General features: G+C 44.7%; 1 protein-coding gene across 2 annotated transcripts in view; it reads right to left on the bottom strand.

The window, feature by feature from the left end:
* Nucleotides 1-384: 384 nt before the first annotated feature.
* Cfdp1 (chromatin remodeling protein CFDP1) overlaps nt 385-21,050 on the bottom strand; it is an 82,632-nt gene continuing 61,966 nt past the window's right edge. The window contains exons 6-7 of one of the 2 annotated variants that reach the window (XM_090357265.1): nt 9,429-9,587; nt 385-690 (exon numbers count right to left, since the gene is read on the bottom strand). In XM_090357265.1, coding sequence (XP_090213391.1) covers nt 600-690; nt 9,429-9,587 — 250 coding nt within the window. In that variant the 3' untranslated portion in view covers nt 385-599. The remainder of the gene's footprint in view (nt 691-9,428; nt 9,588-21,050) is intronic. The other variant, XM_090357266.1, reaches the window with a different exon arrangement.

Raw genomic sequence — 21,050 nt, 5'->3', positions numbered from 1 at the left:
AGTGAAGAACTGGGCAAAAGAAGGATGAAGCACACGGAGAACAGGCAGTATCCCACAGGCAATGAGCAGTGCGAGATGCATGACAGCACTACTGGGAGATCTTGCTTGCCTCGAGTCTTGGCTGGCTCTGCCTTAGAATCTGGAGGTCATACCTTGCCCACTCTGGCTAGGCTTAGGTTAAAGGACCTCGCTCTGTTCTTGCTGTGTTCCAATATAGGACAACAACTGAGACCTCACAGGCCACCCATTTGGTCACAGCCTATACTGCTCTACTGTCAATCAGGTGTGGTTGCTAGGTAAGGCCTGAGATGTCCTGACTGGGTTGGGGTCATACTCTGCAGCCCAGCAAATGGAAGGTAAGTAACAGCTTCACCTTGACCAGCCTTGTAGAAGTCCAACTTTTATTTATTTATTTAACAACAAACTTTTAGAAGTCAAATGAATGAAATCACATGAGCATAAGATATATAAACAGAACTTCAATGTAGAAAAAAGGCCTTGCTAGGTAAGGGGATGAGGAACACTGGAACCATTTCAGAGACACACAGAAAGCTCACATTGTCAACAGGATTAAGCTGCTACAGATTCTCCCCAGAGCATCATGGTTTCATTTTGCTCAGTCTGAGATCTCGCTCAATTTCAAACTGTCTGTGGTCCACTCGGTCTAGAAAAGCTTTCCGTTCAATGTACCTGGAAGAAGATGAGAAAAGCACGTGTTAGTATTGTCAACAGAAACCTGAACTGTCCTACCCCAGGAATAAACCAGGCTGCAGTAAATGCAAGCAGATGAGCATGGCAAGTCTGGAAGGATGGAGATTCTGTACTACCATCCAAACCACCCCTGAGAACGATTCTGGCCTAGATATAGGTACAAATCAAACGCAAAGGACAGAGCAACAAGTATATCCAAGGGAAAGTACATCAGAGGTTCAGTGTCCAGAAGTCATTCATTTATAACAAGACTAAGTGAAAATAAAAAATGGTCAACACATAAGCTGGGAAATGCTGGATGAGATAGCCTTGCTCAGCCTCATTTTTCTCCACAGCAACATGGTGATGCTCCATTTCCTGGCCTTGGAGGTGTTTTCTTGGTGGGTGAGGGAAAGCTACACATCTTATCCATTCCTCACGACACAAAAAAATGTGCTTTAGAGAGCAGGTCGAATAGGACAGAAAGAAGACTCCCAAGCATTGATGTGTGGTTTATGAGCTGGACCCTTTAATTGTGCTTAACTAACTCTGACTACTGCTTGCTTCTCTTCCTGGTCCTCCACTCTGGCTGGGGCCCAGCTGTTTCAGCAGGGATGACAGGACAGGTCTTCCCCTAAAGTCATTTAAGGAATGAGATTATGATCAAGAGCTTCTTCCTCCAATGTCACACATAAGGAGGATCCCCTTAGAAGGCTGGCCCTCTGTTGGGGCTCTGGGGCCGCGGCAGGCAATCCCAGGCAGAGTGGGAAGGAGAGAAGCAGAGCTGAAGCAGGAGGCATGCTGGTGAGCAGTAAGGCTGGCTGCTTAATGAGACCCAGCTGCATTTTAATGTACCTTTTAGCCATTAAGTATGCTGCAATTTGCTTTGGGGGAGGAGATTTCTGCTAATTAATGTACTGAGAGAGCAAAAGTGCCATTGAAAATGGGAGACATAATTGAATCTCTGCACTAATTTTTCTTCTGTTGCACAGCATAAAATGTGCATCTGTCACTGCAAGGTTATTATGTTTACAGTGAGAATGTTACCAGGGTCAGGAACCTGTGTTTCTTGCTTAGGTTCAGGCCTTTATTCCCCTCCCAACAGCATCATGTGCAGTAAGGCCCATTTTACCTGCTTGCCAGCCACACACACAGCCATTAGCCTTATACTCATTCCCTATGGGCCAGAAGGCACTGAGTTACAAATCTTGACTATCACTGGCTGGTTGCATGACTCTAGGCAAGCCACTAATTCTGTTTCCTAATACACAACAACGATAACAAGAAAGAAGAACCTTCTGTAGGGAGGGCTGTGTGGATTACGTGAAATTGTATACATAGTGTTGAGCACAACACTATCTCTATGGTATTCCTTGAGCTCTTCTGTTCAAGGCTAGTGCTCTACCACTTTGAGCCACAGTGCCACTTTGTTTTGGAGTGATTCATTGAAGGTAAGAACTACACGAGGACTTTTCTTCGAGGGCTGGCTTTGAACTTTGACCCTCAGATCACAACCTTCTGAGTAGTTAGGGTGACAGCTGTGAGCCACCTGGCTCACACTACAGTATGCATGAGGGACTTGTGGTGTGTGTGTTATTAGCAAGCAGTAACTCTAACCTTGATGAAGAGTTACGCTGCCAGCAAGCGCAGGACGCAACTGGATTCCCAGGGTACAACCCCCACAAAGACCATCCAGACAGGGCTGGAGACCTCATTTTCCTACTCACAGCCACCAGCAGCTGCTAACAGGATCCTGTGACAATCTTGGTTCACCACCAAGAAATGACCATAAACAAACAAACCCCGCAATGGGCAGGGGTTCCTTTAGTGCCAAGACACAGAAAGGGAACTGAGGATGAGTGCCTTTGATATTTACTGCTTGTGCTCTGGGACAATATACGTACAATCTGACAAACTCTACCTTCAATTAATCAGCAAAATGGTGGACTGGAGATATGACTCAAGTGGTAGAGCTCAAGCTATGAGTAGAAAAAGCTGAGCATAAATCCCTGAGTTCAAGCCCCACTACAAGCACAAAAGAAGAAAACAAAACAAGATCCTATAGACTTTGCAATGAAAACTGGGAGACATGCTTTGTAAACAATAAAGTTATTAGGGTGGTTTTGGAGTTCTTTCGTCTTTTTTTGGATTGGGATGGCTTCACCTCCAGAGCCTCAGTCCTCAGGACAGTTGCAACAGAGGTTCCAGAAAGAAGGGCTGTCTCAAAGGCCTCCTGAGGGCTCACCCAGTTCTGCTGGGACTCATGGGTTTTAAGGCACTTTAGAAGTGGGCCACAGTTCCGTCACAGACCCACTGGCTGACAAGTGTGATGGCAACTGTGCTCTTGCTCATTTTCTGTCTTGGTGTGCTTGTGGCCTGTGCCCAGGGGAGCAGCCTGATTAAATCCAGTCCACAGGGAAGCATGGGGGTGGGGGTGAGGGAACACTGCGCCTTTTTCTGCTGCAGTTATCTTTTGTGGCCCAGTTAAGCAGCAGTTCTTTATTTTCATTAACAAAATATGCCAATATCATTAAGGACCAGTGGGATTTATTTTTCTAGGTTTTTCTTTTATAACCAGGTTAGACACACAGGTTTAAATACCTTTTGTATCTTTCAGCCCAAATTACATTTCTGGCCACAATTTCCCAGAAATCCAGAACAAAGGAAAGTGGAGGAGATTTGGAAATGAAGGACAAAGAAAGTGGGGGGGGGGATTGCCATCCGGGAAGGCAGAGACCCACTTAGAGGGCACTAGGCTCTGGGCTGGGAGGGCTCCGTGGTCAGCTGACCTCCCAAAACTCCAACACCCAGTTAGCATTCTGGCTAGACACCCACAAGACACTGCTCCTCCCGGACCCCCCCACACACTAGAGAGGAAAAGGGCCACCTGAGGCAGGCTCAGGTCACAGGACATTCAAGTGCTGGGTTACTACTTCCAGCACGTTGCGCTGCCAGTCCTGGTTCCCAGGTGAGCACATACTCAGGGTGGCAAGTGATGGGTTTTGGTTCCTAACTCTACAAAGAAGGAAACATTCTGGATTAATGGAATGGGATTGTAGCCTTCTGTCCTCAGAAATTGAAATGAAAGAAGCTAGCTGCCCAACACAGACGTGCCATTGCTCTGCCTCCAGGAGCTAACTTGCAATGATGTCATAGGCAGGCTTAAAAGGGTGGGTATTTTAATGATTTTTTTTCTCCACGGCTTTTCTTTCATATTATCTCAAGGCTGGGCTGGTTTTGGAAGAGGAACTCCTAAGGGTGGTAGAGACAGATTCTCTGGAAAAAGAAAATGAGTTTTTTTTTTTTTTTAAACCAGTCCTGGGCTTGAGCTCAGGGCCTGAGTACTGTCCCTGGATTTTCTCAAGGCTAGGGCTCTATCACTTGAGCCACAGCACCACTTCTGGCTTTTGGCTTTTTGCTACATATGTGGTACCAAGGAATCAAACCCGGCTCTTCGTGCATGCTAGGCAAGCACTCTACCACTAGGCCAAACTCCCAGCCCCAGAAAATGAGTTTTGTTGGTACTTCTTTCATGCCTCTCTGAGTCACAAAACACCTGGTTTCCAAGTCATTCGGCTCCCTGACCTTCAGTGTAACTGGACAGCAGCCACAGCTGGTGACAAAACATATATTTCCCTTCTTACTATATGCCTCGCCCCTCCACTGTGCTTGCTGGGTCATGCTGGGCAGCACTGCAAAGCTGCTCCAGGCACACCAGCAAGACACTGCATGCTAAGTTACACATCAGAGGAAGCTAAGCTCAGCATTCAAATGCAGTCTGCTGACAGGGGTCCTAGAATGCTGCACAGGCTGAGGGGCAGCTGGGGAAGGACCAGAGGAAAAGCAGCTGCTCCTCGCTAGACAGATGACTGCTCTTAGACAGGCATTTAAACCAACCCTGCTTGCTGACAATGATGTATTAGCACCCCCCCCCCCCCGAATCTTTTCAGTCATTCATTTTTTTTGGGTGGGGGAGTGTTGGTCCTAGAGTTGGAACTCAGGGCCTAGGCACTGTTCCCGAGCTTTTGTATTCAAGGCTAGTGCTTGACCATTATGAGCCACATGCCATTCCTAGCTTTTAAAGAATATTGGGCCGGGAGCTGGTGCTCATGCCTGTAATACTCTCATGGTTCAAAGCCAGTCTGGACACAAAAAGTCCCTGAGACTCTTATCTCCAATTAACTACCAGAAAACTGGAAATGGCACTGTGGCTCAAATGGTAGAGTGCTAGTCTTGAACACAGTTCAGGGATAACACCCAGGCCCAGAGTTCAAGCCCGACAACTGACCCGAAAAAAAAAAATTGGCATGGGCTGGGAATATGGCTTAGTGGTAAAGTGCTTGCCTAGCATGCATGAAGCCCTGGGTTTGATTCTTTAGTACCACATAAATAGAAAAAGCCAGAAGTGATGCTGTGGCTCAAGTGGCAGAGTGCTAGCCTTGAGCAAAAAAAACTCAGGGACAACACCCTTCCCTGAGTTCAAGCCCCACAACCAATTTATTATTATTATTATTGTTATTATTATTATTATCATTATTATTACCACCAGTTCCGGGGCTTGAACTCAGGGCCTAGGCACTGTTCCTGAGCTTTTTGCTCAAGGCTAGTGCTCTATCACTGTGAACCACAATGCCACTTCCGGTTTTCTGGTGGTTAACTGGAGGTAAGAGTCTCATAGACTTTCGTGCCAGGGCTGGCTTTGAACCAAGATTCTCATATCTCAGTGTCCTGAGTAGCTAAGATTTCAGGTGTGAGCCACTGGTACCCGGTTACTATTTTTTGTTGTTGGTCATGGGGCTTCAACTCTGGTCCTGAGCTCTTTTGTTCAAGGCTAATCTACCACTTTGAGCCACGGTGCCACTTCTGTGGTTAATTGGAGATAAGAGTCTCATAGACTTTTGTGCTGGGTTGGCTTTGAATGGAGATCCTCAGATCTCAGCCTCCTAAGTAGCTAGGATTATAGGTGTGATCCACTAGCAACCTGCAATGGCCTGTACTTTTTTTTGGGGGGGAGGGTTGATTGTGGGGCTTGAACTCTGGGCTTGGGCACTGTCCCTGGGCTCTTCAGCTCAAGGCTACCATCCTACTCCTTGAGCCTCAGCCCCACTTATGATTTTCTATGGTTAATGGAGATATGAGTCTCACGAACTTTAGTGCCTGGGCTGGCTTTGAACCTTGATCCTCAGATCTCAGCCTCTTGAGTAGCTAGGATTACAGGTGTGAGCCATGGAGCCTGGTTACCTTTTTTTTTTTTTTGCCAGTGCTGGGCTTGAACTCAGGGCCTGAGCACTGTCCTTGGGTTTTCTCAAGGCTAGAGCTCTATCATTTGAGCCTCAGCACTATTTCCGGCTTTTTTCTATGTATGTGGTATCAAGGGATCGAACCCGGGTCTTTGTGCATGCGAGGCAAGCACTCTACAATTAGGCCAAACTCCGGCCCCCTGGCCTAAACTTTTAAACTAACATTTCAGCAACTGGTGGAGAATAGATAAAAATATTCAGAGGTAGATGCAGGAGAGCAGACATCTGCTGCTTGTATAGGAGCAGTGGTGAGGTGAGGACGAGAGGGATGGCCTGAAATACTTTGTGGCTTGGACATTCAGATGGAACTATCAACCAATCAGCAGAAACCTAAGTCTAGAATTCAGTGAGATGGTTAAGCAGGAGAACTCTCAAGTCATCAACAGAAAATGATAGCCAAGTCTTGTTATGAGCTGTTCTAGGAAGGAAGATGAGGCAGATTCTCAGGGCCAGGGCTCCATAGTTGAATGTCCAGGGAAAGAAGAGAAGCCAGGAAGGTGGATGAGGAGATGCCCCCATGCTGTATTTCCCACCATACGAAAAATATTCCTGAAGACTTGGCAAGGATTTAAAGGGATAAAGCATGGAACTTGCTGGTCATGGTGGCTTACACCTGTAATCCTAGTTACTTAGGAGGCTGAGATTTGAGGATCAAGGTTCAAAGCCAGCCCAGGAACTAAAAAGTCCATCAGACTTTTTTTTTGGCCACTCCTGGGCTTAAGCTCAGGGCCTGAACACTGTCCTTGGACTTTCTCAAGGCTAGAGCTCTACCACTTGAGCCTCAGCACCACTTCTGGCTTTTTTCTATGTATGTGGTACCGAGGAATCGAACCCGGGTCTTCGTGCACTCAACCACTAGGCCAAACTCCCGGCCCCATCAGACTCATATTCAGTTAATCACTAGAAAAGAGGAAGTGGGGCTGTAGCTCTAGGGGTAGAGTGGCAGCCTTGAGCTGAAGAGCTCAGGGACAGCCCCCAGACCCCCAGAGGTCAAGCCCCATGGCCCACCCAAAAAAAAAAAAAAAAAAAGTATGGAACTTCCCAGTAAGGCCTCAGTCTTGGCAGAGAACTAGGGATGGGAGAAAGGGAGGGGACTCCTATTTATAAACATGTCTGGCATTTCTGTTACTTATTTAATTCCCACCACAACCTTGAGAGGTATATTAAAGTTTATAGATAAGAAACTGAGTCTGTGCTGGGAATGTGGCTTAGGGGTAGAGTGCTTGCCTAGCATGTATGAAACCCTGGGTTCAATTCCTTGGTACCACATAAACAGAAAAAGCCAGAGGTGGCACTGTGGCTCAAGTGGTAGAGTACTAGCCTTGAGCAAAAGAAGCTCAGGGACATTGCCCAGGCCCTGAGTTCAAGCAAAAAAAATAAAAAAGAAAACCTGAATTATTATAAAGTATTTTACAGAGCACTGTGGGGTATGTGTGTGTGTGTGTGTGTGTGTGTGTGTCCCTGTCCTGACAGCAGGCCAGAAGATCAGAGTGGAGCACAGAAACCACAGGATCTATGGCAGATTTATGACATCATCCAGTGGTGTTGAAGAGCTTTAGATGAAGGAGGGCAAAGCAGAGCACAGAAGAGGCATGCTATTAGTCATTCCCTAAATCAGTTACATGGTTTTCCAGTGCCTGACAAGTCCTCCTTGAGCAGATGGCCCCTTAATCTTGTTTTCTCTCCATTCTGTATGTTATCAACTCTTCTTATCTTCAACAGGTCCACACCTTACTTTTACAAACCTTCTATTTGCTTAAGTAGAAGGAATGTTGTCCAACTTATATGATCAACACTCAAGGAAGCAAGGAAGTGTAGCACACACTGGAACTGTCTCTGTGTCTGAGGTCCCTGAAGGAAGTGATCAGGGAAGCAGAGCTAGAGATGTGGGGCAAATGTCAGAGCCACCTGTTATTTTTTTTTTTTTTTTTGCCAGTCCTGGGCCTCAGCTCAGGGCCTGAGCACTGTCCTTGGACTTTCTCAAGGCTAGAGCTCTACCACTTGAGCCTCAGCACCACTTCCAGCTTTTTTCTATGTATGTGGTACCGAGGAATCGAACTCGGGTCTTCATGCATGCTAGGCAATCACTTTAACCACTAGGCCAAACTCCCGGCCCCGAGCCACCTGTTCTTAGAGAAATTACCCCAACTCATGTTTTGGCTTGTCCTGGGCTTCCCCAATAGCTTTAGCTCTTCTGCCTGTGTCTTGAGGCACAGACAGACTGACCTGGATTTGGTAATTAAGCAGACATATAAAATATTTTTTTCACTAAAAAGTATTTGAACATGTTGTTTGGTTCCTAGACTCATTCAAATAATATTGAGGCCTCATTTACAAATATGACCCCTGAACAAGGGGGTGGCCCATATCCACAATACCATGACTCAGGAGACTGAGGCAGGGAGATTATATGAGGCCAACCTGGGCTACCCAACCTGTCTCAGGTCCCCTAAGACTACGAAGCCCAAACCCAACACAGAACAACAAAGAACTATGACCTGTAAAGGAAATATCTAACTTGTTTTTAATTTAATATAGGTTATTAATAACATGGATGATTTGTACTTACTTCAGACTGATGTGTGGCAGGTATCCTCAAGGGCTTTGGGCATATTGCATATATGTAAGTAACACACATATTACATATCTTGTGAGAGATGCATAACCGCCTGCACTACTGAAGGTGGTGATACTGACAATGGAGCTGAACCTCAGACATACCTACTGTACTGGGAGGAGATCTTAGTCAGGGAGGACACCCAAATGGTAGGAGGGGCACGCCACACTTTCTTCCACTGTTAAGTGTAAAAAATATTGACATGGAGCCATGGACACGTCTGTAGTAACCTTATTAATACTTTCCTGGTTTTTCATTCGATCACTAGGAAAACAAATGTGACAAGCAAGGGACCATTTTTACAACTAGATGCAATTTACAGACATCCACTTTGTATTCCACAGTGGAAAGGAAGGGATAGGGCAACAGCCTGGGATGATGTCCAAGAGCCTGGTACATAATCCAGGTGACAGTCAAGGGTGAGGCCCCACCTTGGCCACAATGAAATAGACCAAAAAATCATGATGATGTTATACCACATAGGCACTCCACTGGCTTTACTTCTCAAGCATTTGAACTAGCCTGGCTTCTCAGAAGGTCAAATGATTCAGGTTAGGCCAAGGCTACTACCATTGAGTTAGATTTCAACCATGGGAATAAGCCAGGAAACTTACAGCTTACTAGAGATGTAATTCATCAAACTCAGCTTGATACACATGCTGGCTGGAAAAGTTATGTTCTCATATACCTTCCTTCCCTCACCCATGGTAGGACTTACCCCCTCCATGTTAGAACAACCTAAGCACTCTCATTTCTTCATTCCCCATGTTCCTGCTGGCTCAAACTGAGTGCCTCTACAATAAGTCATTTCAAGTTCTTACCCCTCTTTCCCTCGATTATGGATGGCCAGCTCTTCACCAATTCCTTCTTCCTCCTTGAAGCTTTCCCAGTCCAATTTGGACTTCTCAAGGGTGCTCATTTTCTGCTTCTTGGCTCCAATTTTCCCCAAGAGGCTGCTCATACCACTTGGTCTTTTTAAACTAAGAAACGAGAAAACAAATGCATGTGGCATATGAAAGACTGATCTCTTCAATAGATTTTTGGATGCACACAGGGTTGGAGCCATTTATCTTAATGGAAGCCATGTTCATACCTAGGGTTATTTCCTTCCTGGTATAGAGAACATTGTAAGTACAGCAGAATGCGAATGTGCTTTTCCTGTCTAATATCTGACTGCCCCACTCAGAGCTGACAGGAAGCGCTTGCCCCTCAGACTTTTGACTTTTGTGTGCCCATGTGGCAATTTCCACTTGCAGGAAGAGAGGAGGGGGTGGGCTCAGGAGAAGCTTTGGGGTCACATGGCCCAGTCCACATTCCATCTCTGCCTGAATGACTCAAGGCTAGTTATTTAACTACGTCTCCTAATCTCCAGTGAATGCTTGCTCATTGGGCTGTGGCCTACCTTCCATGTGAAGGATTAAAACAACACCCGGTCTGGGTTAAGATGCCACAAGCCCTGGCCACTTTGAATCACTGCTATTGTGCTTTAACGTCTCTGGAAATTCTTTCTTTTTTTTTTTTTTTTGGCTTGAACTCAGGGCCTAAGCACTATCCTTGGGTTTTCTCAAGGCTAGAGCTCTACCACTTGAGTCACAACACCATTTCTGGCTTTTTCTATGTATGTGTACTGAGGAATCAAACCCAGGTCTTCATGCATGCTAGGCAAGTGCTCTACCACTAGGCCAATCTCCTGGCCCCTGGAAATTCTTTTTTAAGAGTAAGAGCCAGTTCCCAGCACTGATGAGCAAAAAGTTACAGTAGGGTAAAAAATCCTTTTAAAGTTAGCAGTTCACTTGCCTTTCTACTTTTATTGAGCCAGTCCTGGTTTTCCCAGGAGGTGGAGAACATTCCTGAATACAGGGAATGTACAGCTTGTGCTCTATTTGCTGGTGATGCTATCAGGGGCTGTGGGAGAAACCCCATATGCCCAAATTCAAGTCTTGGCAGGCCAAATGTTTCCAGTCAATGTTACATATATGAGATAAAAGAAGAAAAACAGAAGACAGCTGGTTCGTAAGAAGGTGATATGAGGGGAAGGACTATGAAGGCACATGGCTTGTGATGTTTTTTTTGAGGGGGGGTGTCATAGGGCTTGAACTCTGGCCTGGGTGCTGTCCCTGAGCTCTTTAGCTCAAGGTTACTGCCCTACTCTTGTGCCACAGCCACACTTCTCATTTTTTCTAATGATTAATTGGAGATAAGAGTCTCCAGGCTGGCTTTGTGCTTCCTGGGCTCATTTTGAACTGTGATCTCAGCCTCCAGAGTAGCTAAGATTACAGGTGCCCGCAGCTTTTGATCTTTTTAAGAAACAATCTACCAGCACATGGATGGGAAACAGGAAGCTATTTCTGCCTCATAAAGATATGCAGTAGTGTTAAATCACCTAAACACTATGAGTTCACGTCACAGTGCTCATCCTCTGAATGCTTTCATAGTCACTTTCTTTCTCATTGGATGCTCACTACAGCCTAGGCCAAAGGACCATGGGTGGTGAGTCAAAGGGTCATCTTTCATCTTTGAGATCACTCATGTCAGCTTCAACCTAGTCCGAAACCCTGTACCCCAAGGGAGGACCGACAGGCTAGGCTAGTGTCCATATGAAACACTAAACTTTGGGAGCCAAAAAATCACCTTAAATATTATTCTATTAATATTAGTGTAGAGAAACCTGCTTCCTTGTCAAGTTTACACCCCACTACACACTGTGCTTAGATGAACTCAGAACAGGCCAGGCAGACGTCATCCTCATGTTGAGCTGGACAAATAAACAAAGTTCCGAGAGGTTAAATGAAACAACAAAGGTCAAACCAATAGAAAATGTAGCTCTGCATTTTCTCTAGTCTCTGAGTAGTGGACTGGAATTTATATGTGTGTGCTGGGGCTTGAACTTAAGGCCTGTGAGCTGTCCCTGAATTTCTTCACTGGCAGTCTAACACTTGAGCCACAGCTGTATTTCTGACTTTTTAGTGGTTAACTGAAGGTAAGAGTCTTCACAGACTTTCTGGCCAGGGCTGGCTTTGAACTGTGATTCTCAGATCTCAGTCTCCTCAGCAGTAAGGATTACAGGCTTGCACCATGGTGCCTGACTTAAATGGGATTCTGTCTGTCTGTCGTGGGACTTGAACTCTGGGCCTACGTGTTGTCCCTGAGCTCTTCAGCTCAAGGCTACCACCCTATCCAATCAGCCACAGAGCCACTTCTGGTGGCTCTGGCTTTCTGGTGGTTAACCGGGGATAAGAGTCTCGCAGATTTTAGTGCCTGGGCTGGCTTTGAACCACAATCCTAAAATCTTGGCCTTCTGAGTAGCTAGGATTACAGGCATAAGCTACTGTGCCAGCCTTACATGGGATTGATTGATTTCCTTCCTTCCTTCTTTCTTTCTTTCTTTTTTTTCTTTCTTTTTTTTGTGTCAGTCCTGGGGCCTGAACTCAGGGCCTAAGCACTGTCCTTGGGTTTTACTCAAGGCTATTGTTCTAAAATTGAGCCACAGCACCACTTCTGGCATTTTTTATGTATGTGGTACTGAGGAATCACAATGTCCCTCAGCTCTCCAGCTCAAGGCTACCGCCCTACCCTGGACCTGGGCATTGTCCCTGAGTTCTTCAGCCCAAGGCTACTGCCCTACTCTAGAGCCAAGCCCCATTTCTCATTTTCTAGAGGTTAACTGGAGATAAGAGTTAATTGGAGATAAGATCTCAACCTCCTGAGTAGCTAGGATTACAGGTGTGAGCCACAGGCCTGGCTTACATGGGATTTCTTTCTTTCTTTCTTTCTTTCTTTCTTTCTTTCTTTCTTTCTTTCTTTCTTTCTTTCTTTCTTTCTTTCTTTTGCCAGTCCTGGGCTTGAGCTCGGGGCCTGAGCACTGTCCTTGGACTTTCTCAAGGCTAGAGCTCTACCACATGAGCCACAGCATCACTTCTGGCTTTTTTTCTATATACATGGTACCAAGGAATCGAACCCTGGTCTTCATGCTTGCTAGGCAAGCACTCTACCACTAGGCCAAACTCCCATCCCTTACATGGCATTTCTAAGGGGAATAATTTCTACTTCTACTCACCCACCCATTCTCAATACCCCAGATCTTGTATTTGATGTGAGCCACACCCAGGCTATGTATACTATCTTGCCCTCCTCAGCCTATTCTTCAAATGGTATTACTCCCTGACCACATTATCTTTTTCTTCCTTTTGGTCAGCAATGGAGCTTGAACTCAAGGCCTGGGTACTGTGCCTGAGTTCTGTTGCTCTAGTGTAGCTATGGCTCAAAGTTAATTGGAGATAAGAGTCTCATGGACTTTCCTGCCCCATCTGGCTCTGAACCACAACCCTCAGATCTCAGCCTCCTGAGATGCCAGGATTACAGGTATGAGCCATCAGTACTAGGATACATAATTTTTGAAAAAATGTTTAGATAAGTGAAATGCTTCCCCCTTCCTGCCCCCCACCAATCCTGTGGCTTGAACTCAGCACCTGAGCACTGTCCTTGGGCTTTTTCAAGGCTAGAGCTCTACCACTTGAGCCACAGCACCAATTTAGCTTTTTTCTATGTATGTGGTACTGAGGAATTGGACCCTGGTCTTCATGCCTGCTAGACAAGTACTCTACCACTAGGCTAAACTCCTGGCCAGAAAAACGCCTTTTTTTTTTTTTTTTTTTTTAATTTTGCTGTAAAGTTGTGAGATGGTTTTCAGAAAAAATAAAAGAGCCACACGTACCTTTTCTCAGTCACCACTAACACCAGCAGGAAGGCACATATCTATGCTACTATGCTTGGGGAGGAGGAGAGCTTTCAACTCTGCCTTCACTGGGCCATTAACATGGTTTATAATATCTTAACCTGACAGCCTCTGAAGCAAAATAACCTATGTTTAATTGAGGCTAAATCAAAGCAAATGATGCCCTGATAGCAGCTAAAACAGTAATGTGTGTGCATGTGTGTGTGTGTGTACATACATACTCATCATCAAGTGACTAGAGTCTCTTCCTAGAATCTGTTATGTGGGCCCCGTATACTTTTTTTTTCATATATTTATTATTGTAATTAATAGAAGGGTTACATGATATTTGCCAGATAGATGGTGAATTAATTCCCATACATTGATACCCTTTCACATGTCTTGGTCCCCATTTCCCTCCCCCCGCCCCCACCCCGTATACTTTTGATAGCATTCCCAAACATCCCTTCCACCTTGCTATGGGATTTGAGTGGCACAATCCTGGCACCATTCCACCACAGCTTTCACAAGGGAGATTTACTATCACATTGTTCCTGTCTCTGTGGTTACAGTGCACTCCTCAGGCTTTCAGGAAGCCAAGGCAACTTAAAGTTGCCTTTTAGGCAGGTACCACTGGCTCAGCTATGAAGGAGTATCACAGAGTAGCTGAGAACTGCACAAGATAGAATGAAGTTAGCTTTGCATGAACTGGAAAGCTGAGGAAGGGGATGTCAGAACTCTCCTGGAGATTTCGGTTATCACCGGGACCCTGGGACCCAGTTCTGGATTCTAAGTCACAAAAATTGGCTTGAACTCTTTTTTCTTTCTTTTTTTTTTTTTTTTGGGGGTGGGTCATGGGGCTTGAATGGGCCTATACATGTCCCTGAGCTCTACAGCTCGAGGCTATCACCATACCCTTGAGCCAAACCCCATTTCCTGTTTTCTAGTGGTTAAGTGGAGATAAGAGTCTCAGGTCCTTTTGTGCTCGGACTGGCTTTGAACTCTGATCCTCAGATCTCAACCTCCTGAGTAGGTAGGCATTAATAAGTCACCACGCCTCGCTAAGAATTTTTTTTTTGAGGTCTTTAAAATGTGAAAGAGCAGGAGAAAAGGCAAAGAGTTACAGGATCACCAGCAGAACCCTCTTTTGGGACACCACAGAAGTCCCTTGTGAACACTGTGCTCAAGGCCTGTAGTCTAGTGGCCTTGAGGGATAAGTGACTTAAAACCAGTGGTGAGGAGATACCCTCTGATCTGGCTCTAGACCTCTAGGAAATGATACTTCTGAAATTCCCTTCCCCAGTGTTCCACCCAAAAGTGCTTTCTCTCCTCTGGGAATGATAATGCTAGGGCCATTCCTACCCTAGCAACTGCTCCAGCAGTTTCCTTCCTGGAACCATTCCCATGTGGGGACTACAGCAGGGAAGGTCACACTACTGTTTTTCAGCAGCACAGGAGGAAATGTACAGTTTAAAGGGAACTAGGATTAAACCTGGGGAGGGCATGCTTTACCCCTGATGTGTGAACCACTATGGCCTTCATCTGAATGAATAGATACAGCTGGAGCTGGAGCTAATAATTTGCTGATCAACCAAACGGACTAATTATACTTCTAGAGATGGATTTTTAAAAAAAAATTATTAAATTCAGATTCTAACAAAGCTCTTTTTTTTTCTTTATGCAGACCCCTGGGAGTTAGTTCAATGGAGGAAGACATGGCTCATTTTCCAGATACTGGTTCCATGTGGACTCCCAACCAATCACAAGTACAGAGGCCAAAAGGAGTGGAATGGAATCAGGATCTGACATCTGTTTGTCAGCCATGGCTTGAACTCAGGGATTAGGCACTGTCCCTGAGCTTGTTCATTCAAGGTTAGTGTTCTACCACTATGAGCCACAGTTCCACTTCCAGTTTTCTGGTGGTTAACTGGAGATAAGAGTCTCCCAGGGACATTTCTGCTCAGGTTGGCTTTGAACCATGACTCGCAGCTCTCAGTCTCCTGCATAGCTAGGATTATAGGCATCAGCCACCAACTCCCAGTAGACTTGGCACTTAGAAGGCAACAACCTCTCTGAAGGAGAACACTGCCTGGTTTTCCACCATGACCTGTGCTGAGCCAGCAAATGTCAGCCCTGCAATCCCAGGAAAACAATGGCCCTAGACCAACAGCACATCTTTCACCAACTATCCAGAGCAAGAAGCAAAGCAGACCAATGTGCTTCAATGATGGTCTGTCTGTTTGGCTAACTGTTGGCTAAGGGATGTGGCATACATTCTACACCTCAGTGTTCTGCCTTTTAACTTCCACTCCCCCCTTTCCTGCTGCCACAAGTCACTGCCTCCTTAGGAAAAACAAATCTGATGATAACATAAAATAAAATTTAAATTCCTGGGTACCTCCATGTTGAGGTCACATTTAAGCATCAGGACATGGGGAAGAGGGGGTGTCAGACCAGAAGTAATTCCTTTAGTTTTACATCATGGAGGCCTCATTTAAAACAGGTCATGTCTGCCCTTTTTAGAAAGGGGTAGGCACATTAGCCACATGGCTTTAAGTGAAACTCAGATGAGTTGGCTCACGTATATTTTACAAAATTATTCCCTATCCTTCTCCAACTTTTTTTTTTTTTTTTTTTTTTTTTGCCAGTCCTGGGCTTGAGCTCAGGGTCTGAACACAGTCCTTGGACTTTCTCAAGGCTAGAGCTCTACCCCTTGAGCCTCAGCACCACTTCTGGCTTTTTTCTATGTATGTGGTACCAAGGAATCGAACCCGGGTCTTCATGCGTGCTAGGCAAGCACTTTAACCACTAGGCCAAACTCCCGGCCCTCCTTCTCCAACTTTTAACTGGTACTAAACAAGCATGCAAAATCCCGAAATATAAAGAATCTGGAGGTTAGACACAGGCATGCCTGACATCTCAAAGTTATGTCTGGAGAGGAATGTATCTTATGGTCCTTTCATTAGATGAGGCTGAGAAGGTCATTTTTCAGCACTTGGCACTCCTCCCAAACCCCTTGGCAGTATCATTCATATCATTTCATCACTCAGTTGCTAGAGTAGCATCTCCGGCTCTGCAGTTCTGCTACAGTTCTGCTATTCTTACTGGAACGTGGTAGGCTTCACCCAGTCTGTCTTTCTCTCTCCAAGGGCAGCTTCCTGCTGTCCTCTAATAGCCAGATACACTATCACTAGCATCGGAAGTTTTTCCTGGACAGGCCACCTAACATAAGCCAGGATTTAAGGGCCCTTGGGGAACAGAGATCTGCACAAGCATATCAGAGGGATACTTTAACAGGAACCTAATACTGCTGGGGAAATACAATGGACTTTTTTTTTTTTTTTTTTTTTTTTGCTAGTCAGTCCTAAGGGCTGCTTAAACTCTGGGTTTTGGTGCTGTCTTTGAGCTTTTGTGTTCAAGTCTAGTGCTCTAGCACTTGAGCCACAACCTCACTTCTGGCTTTCTGTGGTTAATTAGAGATAAGACTCTTACAGACCTTTCTGGTTGGGCTGGCTTTGAACCATGATCCTTAGATCTCAGCCTCCTGAGTAGTTAGGATTATAAGCATGAGCTATCAGCATTCAGCTAATATAATGGGTTTTAACAAGTGTTTATTCCCATGCAGTTTAGTATTGAAAGCAAAAAACAAAAAAAAAAACAAAAAAAAAAACCTGTCTTTTTTTTTTTTAAACCGCATGAAGGAAATGGTTTTCATAGATGCTAGCCACAGCTAGGCCATCTGTAAACCACTACATGGTTTCTCTTTAATAAATGTAAGATTTTTATGTATTGCGTCACTGACCACCAAAAAGAGTTCCCATCTCTAAAGCAAGTGAAATGTTTAAGTAGAGCTTCCTCTAGTCTGCCAGGCAGAGATGGCCAAAGCAGCTTTTTCATACAGAAATACACTGTCTCTAAGGTTCCTATCATGTCTCTCTATTGCTGATTGGTGGATGAACCACTGAATAATTTCTATTCCTTTGCATTCTGGGATCCATTAAGAGCATATGCTTTTTTTTTTTTGTTTTTGTTTTTTTTTTGCCAGTCCTGGGCTTGAGCTCAGGGCCTGAGCACTGTCCTTGGACTTTCTTAAGGCTAGAGCTCTACCCCTTGAGCCTCAGCACCACTTCTGGCTTTTTTGTATGTATGTGGTACCAAGGAATTGAACCCTGGTCTTCATGCATGCTAGGCAAGCACTTTAACCACTAGGCCAAACTCCCAGCCCCGAGCATATGCTTTTTGTAACCATAGCCAGGTGAAAAATCATGGGTCATAATGAAAAATAGGGATTACAGGTCATGACCAAAATGTCTAAAAAGGTGTTTAGCAATTGCTGGCTGATCCTACTAGATTCAGAATGGGAGATATTCATAATAATAAAACCACTCACATGTGGCCAACTAAAGATCCACTAAAGAGGAGATGATTCAGCTCATTGATTTGTCCTTATATATCAGCCATGTGCTCTGGGAAACTTGGCATTACCCTCCCTACTGATAGAGAGGCCTCTGACCTGTGACTCCCAACTCTGAAGCCAGAGCACAGCCTGTGGGAGTTTGTGACTAACACCCTCTCCCAGAGGACCAGTGGCTTTGTGGCTCCTTCCTGTTAACTGAGAGACACTGTAAGCAAGACCATCATTCTCACAACCCAGATGCAGGAAGGAGACTCTGAACTGAAGAACACTGATTGTCTCATTTGAATGATTCATGCAAAAGATAGGGGCAGCCATACAAATCCCAGAACCAAATTCAAACCATGACTTCAGTCACACCAGAGTTTTCCTCTAGGAATGAAGATTATGGAAAAAATCCAAATATAAGCTACTAAGTCTGTGTTTTGAAAGAATGCTGGGAATTCTGATGACCGATGAGTTCTTATTCTCAGAGAATACTTTAATAACTTTACTGAGATGTAATTCACAAAGAAGCTCATCAACTAACTACACATTGGGTTGGGTACCTCTCAAGTGTATGTACCTAGTAAGGACAAGACTCATGTCCAAACCTCAGCCCTATCTTTCCCCCTTCACCAAAAGCGAGGAGGGGAGAGATACATTATTTGACTAAAGTGCACAGCCAACTTTTTTTTTATTATATTATCACTAATTTTAGAGCCAACTGTAAACCCTAACAAAACTCCTTATACTACTTATTAGCAGTCCTGTAGGATCTGGATCCCTTAGCAAATACTGATCTACTTTCTGCTATACTATTTTATTTTTACTCTGGACAAGTTAATTTCTCTGAGTCTCAAGTAACTAAATAATAAAATGAGAGCAATAATTTGGAAGGTGATAATCTGTGGCATGCCTTTGGTGTGCTGGACCCTTTGTTGGGCACTGGGGGACAGAGGCATAGATTTCTTCTCATTTAATTCACTCATAAGAGACAGATATACAAATCAGCACTAACACTGCAAGAGAACAATACAGGAAGCACAGCAGAGCAAGAAAACACAAAATGGGGAAGGCAGTAGAAGGATAAGAAGGACTCTGCTCAAAGGGCAAGCTGGAATAGGTTGCTGCCCAGTTGTCCCCACTCTGTCTTTGGATGTCCTTGAAAAGATAAGATGATGCTCTCTAGAACACAGGTGGGGTTTTTTTTGTTGTTTGTTTTTTTGTGTCATTGCTGCTCGGGAGAGAGTGAGGGAAGGGGGTGACACTGTTTTTGTTCAAAAACAAATGTACTATTTACCTGACTTATGTAACTGTTACCTCTGCATATCACCTTTATAGTAACAATTTTAAAAAGCAAAAAAATTTAAAAATTGCTGCTGTTAGGAAAAATCTCTGGATGTAGGATTTTGGCAGGAAAGTATATTTTAAATTTTTGTTTCTTTCTCTTATGCCATAAACTTGATGTTGAGACACTTCAAACCAATAAAAGTTGGATCCCTTTTAATTTAGAACAGCCTCGTTGCCTGTAGAATGGCCTGTAACTTGGACCTGTCTGTTAAGTTTCAGCTTCTTTGAAGGTATCTGGGGATCCTTCAGCATATATCCTCTGGGCTTTATGTGTGTACGTGTGTGTGCTAGTTTGTCAATACTAGGTCTTTAAGGGCCTTGCATTCTCACTTGGCCTTTTCGGCTGAAGGCTGGTGGTGCTTTAGCACTTGAACTACACCTCTCTATGTCCAGCTTGTTTTCAGTGGGGAATTGAGATAAGAGTTTTATGGACTTTGCTGTTGGCTTTGAACCAAAATCCCCAGATCTCAGCCTCTTGAGTAGATAAGATTATAAGCATGAGCCACTAGCACCTGGCCAATCTCTGGACTTTTCTTGAAGAACACTAACTTTGACTGTTGTGTTACCAGTCTCAAGGCTTATGTTCTATTACCTCAAGCACAAACCCACGTTAAGTCTTTCCTTTTGCCACTCAAGCCATTTCTTCTGCCCAGACTCCTCCCAGATCTCAATGGGCTTGCTAACCTCCCATGGCTCTTTACTAGAATCTTCATTGCTTACTGAGGTCAGCACTGACTATCCTAGGTAATGCTGCAACCCCAACTCCTTCCCATTCCCACATTCCAGATCCTCCACCTTCCTCACACTTAGCAAGAGCTGACAAAGCCCAGTCATTTATTTCTCATGCTACTGTTTGCTGTCTCTCTGCTGGAATGGAATCTCCTCTAGGGCTTGAACCATCTGGTTTTTGTTTTGTTTCTACAATGCTGAGGATGGACTCATGCCTGTGAGGTAAGTGCTTTGGCCAATCCTCCATGTGTTTTGTTCACTGATATAATCCAAATACCTGGCATAGTAAATAATTGTCAAGAAAAGGTATGGCCAGGCACCAGTGTGGCTCATGCCTGCAATCCTGGTCACTCAGGAGGCTGAGATCTGAGGCTCACAATTCAAAGCCAGGCAGGGTAGAAAAGTTTATGAGACTCTTATTTCCAGTTAACCAGAAAACCCGAAGTGGCTCTGTGGCTAAAAGTGGTAGAGTGCTGGCCTTAAAAAAAAAAAAAAAAAAAAAAAGGATAGGAATAGCATCCAAGCCCTATGATTGACCCAAAAAACAAAACAAAATAAAACAAAAAACAGTACAATGTCTAGTGCCAGCTGTTCATGCCAATAATCCTAGCTACTCAGAAGGCTGAGAACTGATGATCCTAGTTCAAAGCCAGCCCAGGGAAGGAAAGTCTGACAGCCTCCCTGATTAATCAGCAAAAAACTAGATTGAAGGGCCGGGAGTTTGGCCTAGTGGTTAAAGTGCTTGCCTAGCATGCACGAAGACCCAGGTTCGATTCCTTGGTACCACATACATAGAAAAAAGCCGGAAGTGGTGCTGAGGCTCAAGGGGTAGAGCTCTAGCCTTGAGAAAGTCCAAGGACAGTGCTCAGGCCCTGAGCTCAAGCCCAGGACTGGCAAAAAAAAAAAAAAAAAAAAAAAAAAAAAAACTAGATTGAAGATATGGCTCAAGTGGTAGAATGGCAGTCATAAGTGAAAAAGCCAAGCAAGAACATAAAGCTCTTGGGGCTGGTAGTTTGGCTTACTGGTAGAGTGCTTGCCTAGCATTCATGAAGACCATGGATCGACTCCTTGGTACCACATGTATAGAAAATCTGGAAATGGTGCTGTGGCTCAAGTGGTAGAGCACTAGCCTTGAGAAAGCCCAAGGATAGTGCTCAGGCCCTGAGCTCAAGCCCCCCAGGACTGGCACCAAGAAAAAAAAAAAAAAAGCAAACAAACATAAAGCTCTAAGTTTCTAAGTTCAAGCCCGTTCCT

The sequence above is a fragment of the Megascapheus bottae genome, chromosome 24 (genome assembly GCF_031878675.1).
Source record: "Megascapheus bottae isolate mThoBot1 chromosome 24, mThoBot2.hap1, whole genome shotgun sequence".
In the NCBI taxonomy this organism is placed as follows: domain Eukaryota; kingdom Metazoa; phylum Chordata; class Mammalia; order Rodentia; family Geomyidae; genus Megascapheus; species Megascapheus bottae.
This window is presented reverse-complemented; position numbering and strand designations above follow the sequence as displayed.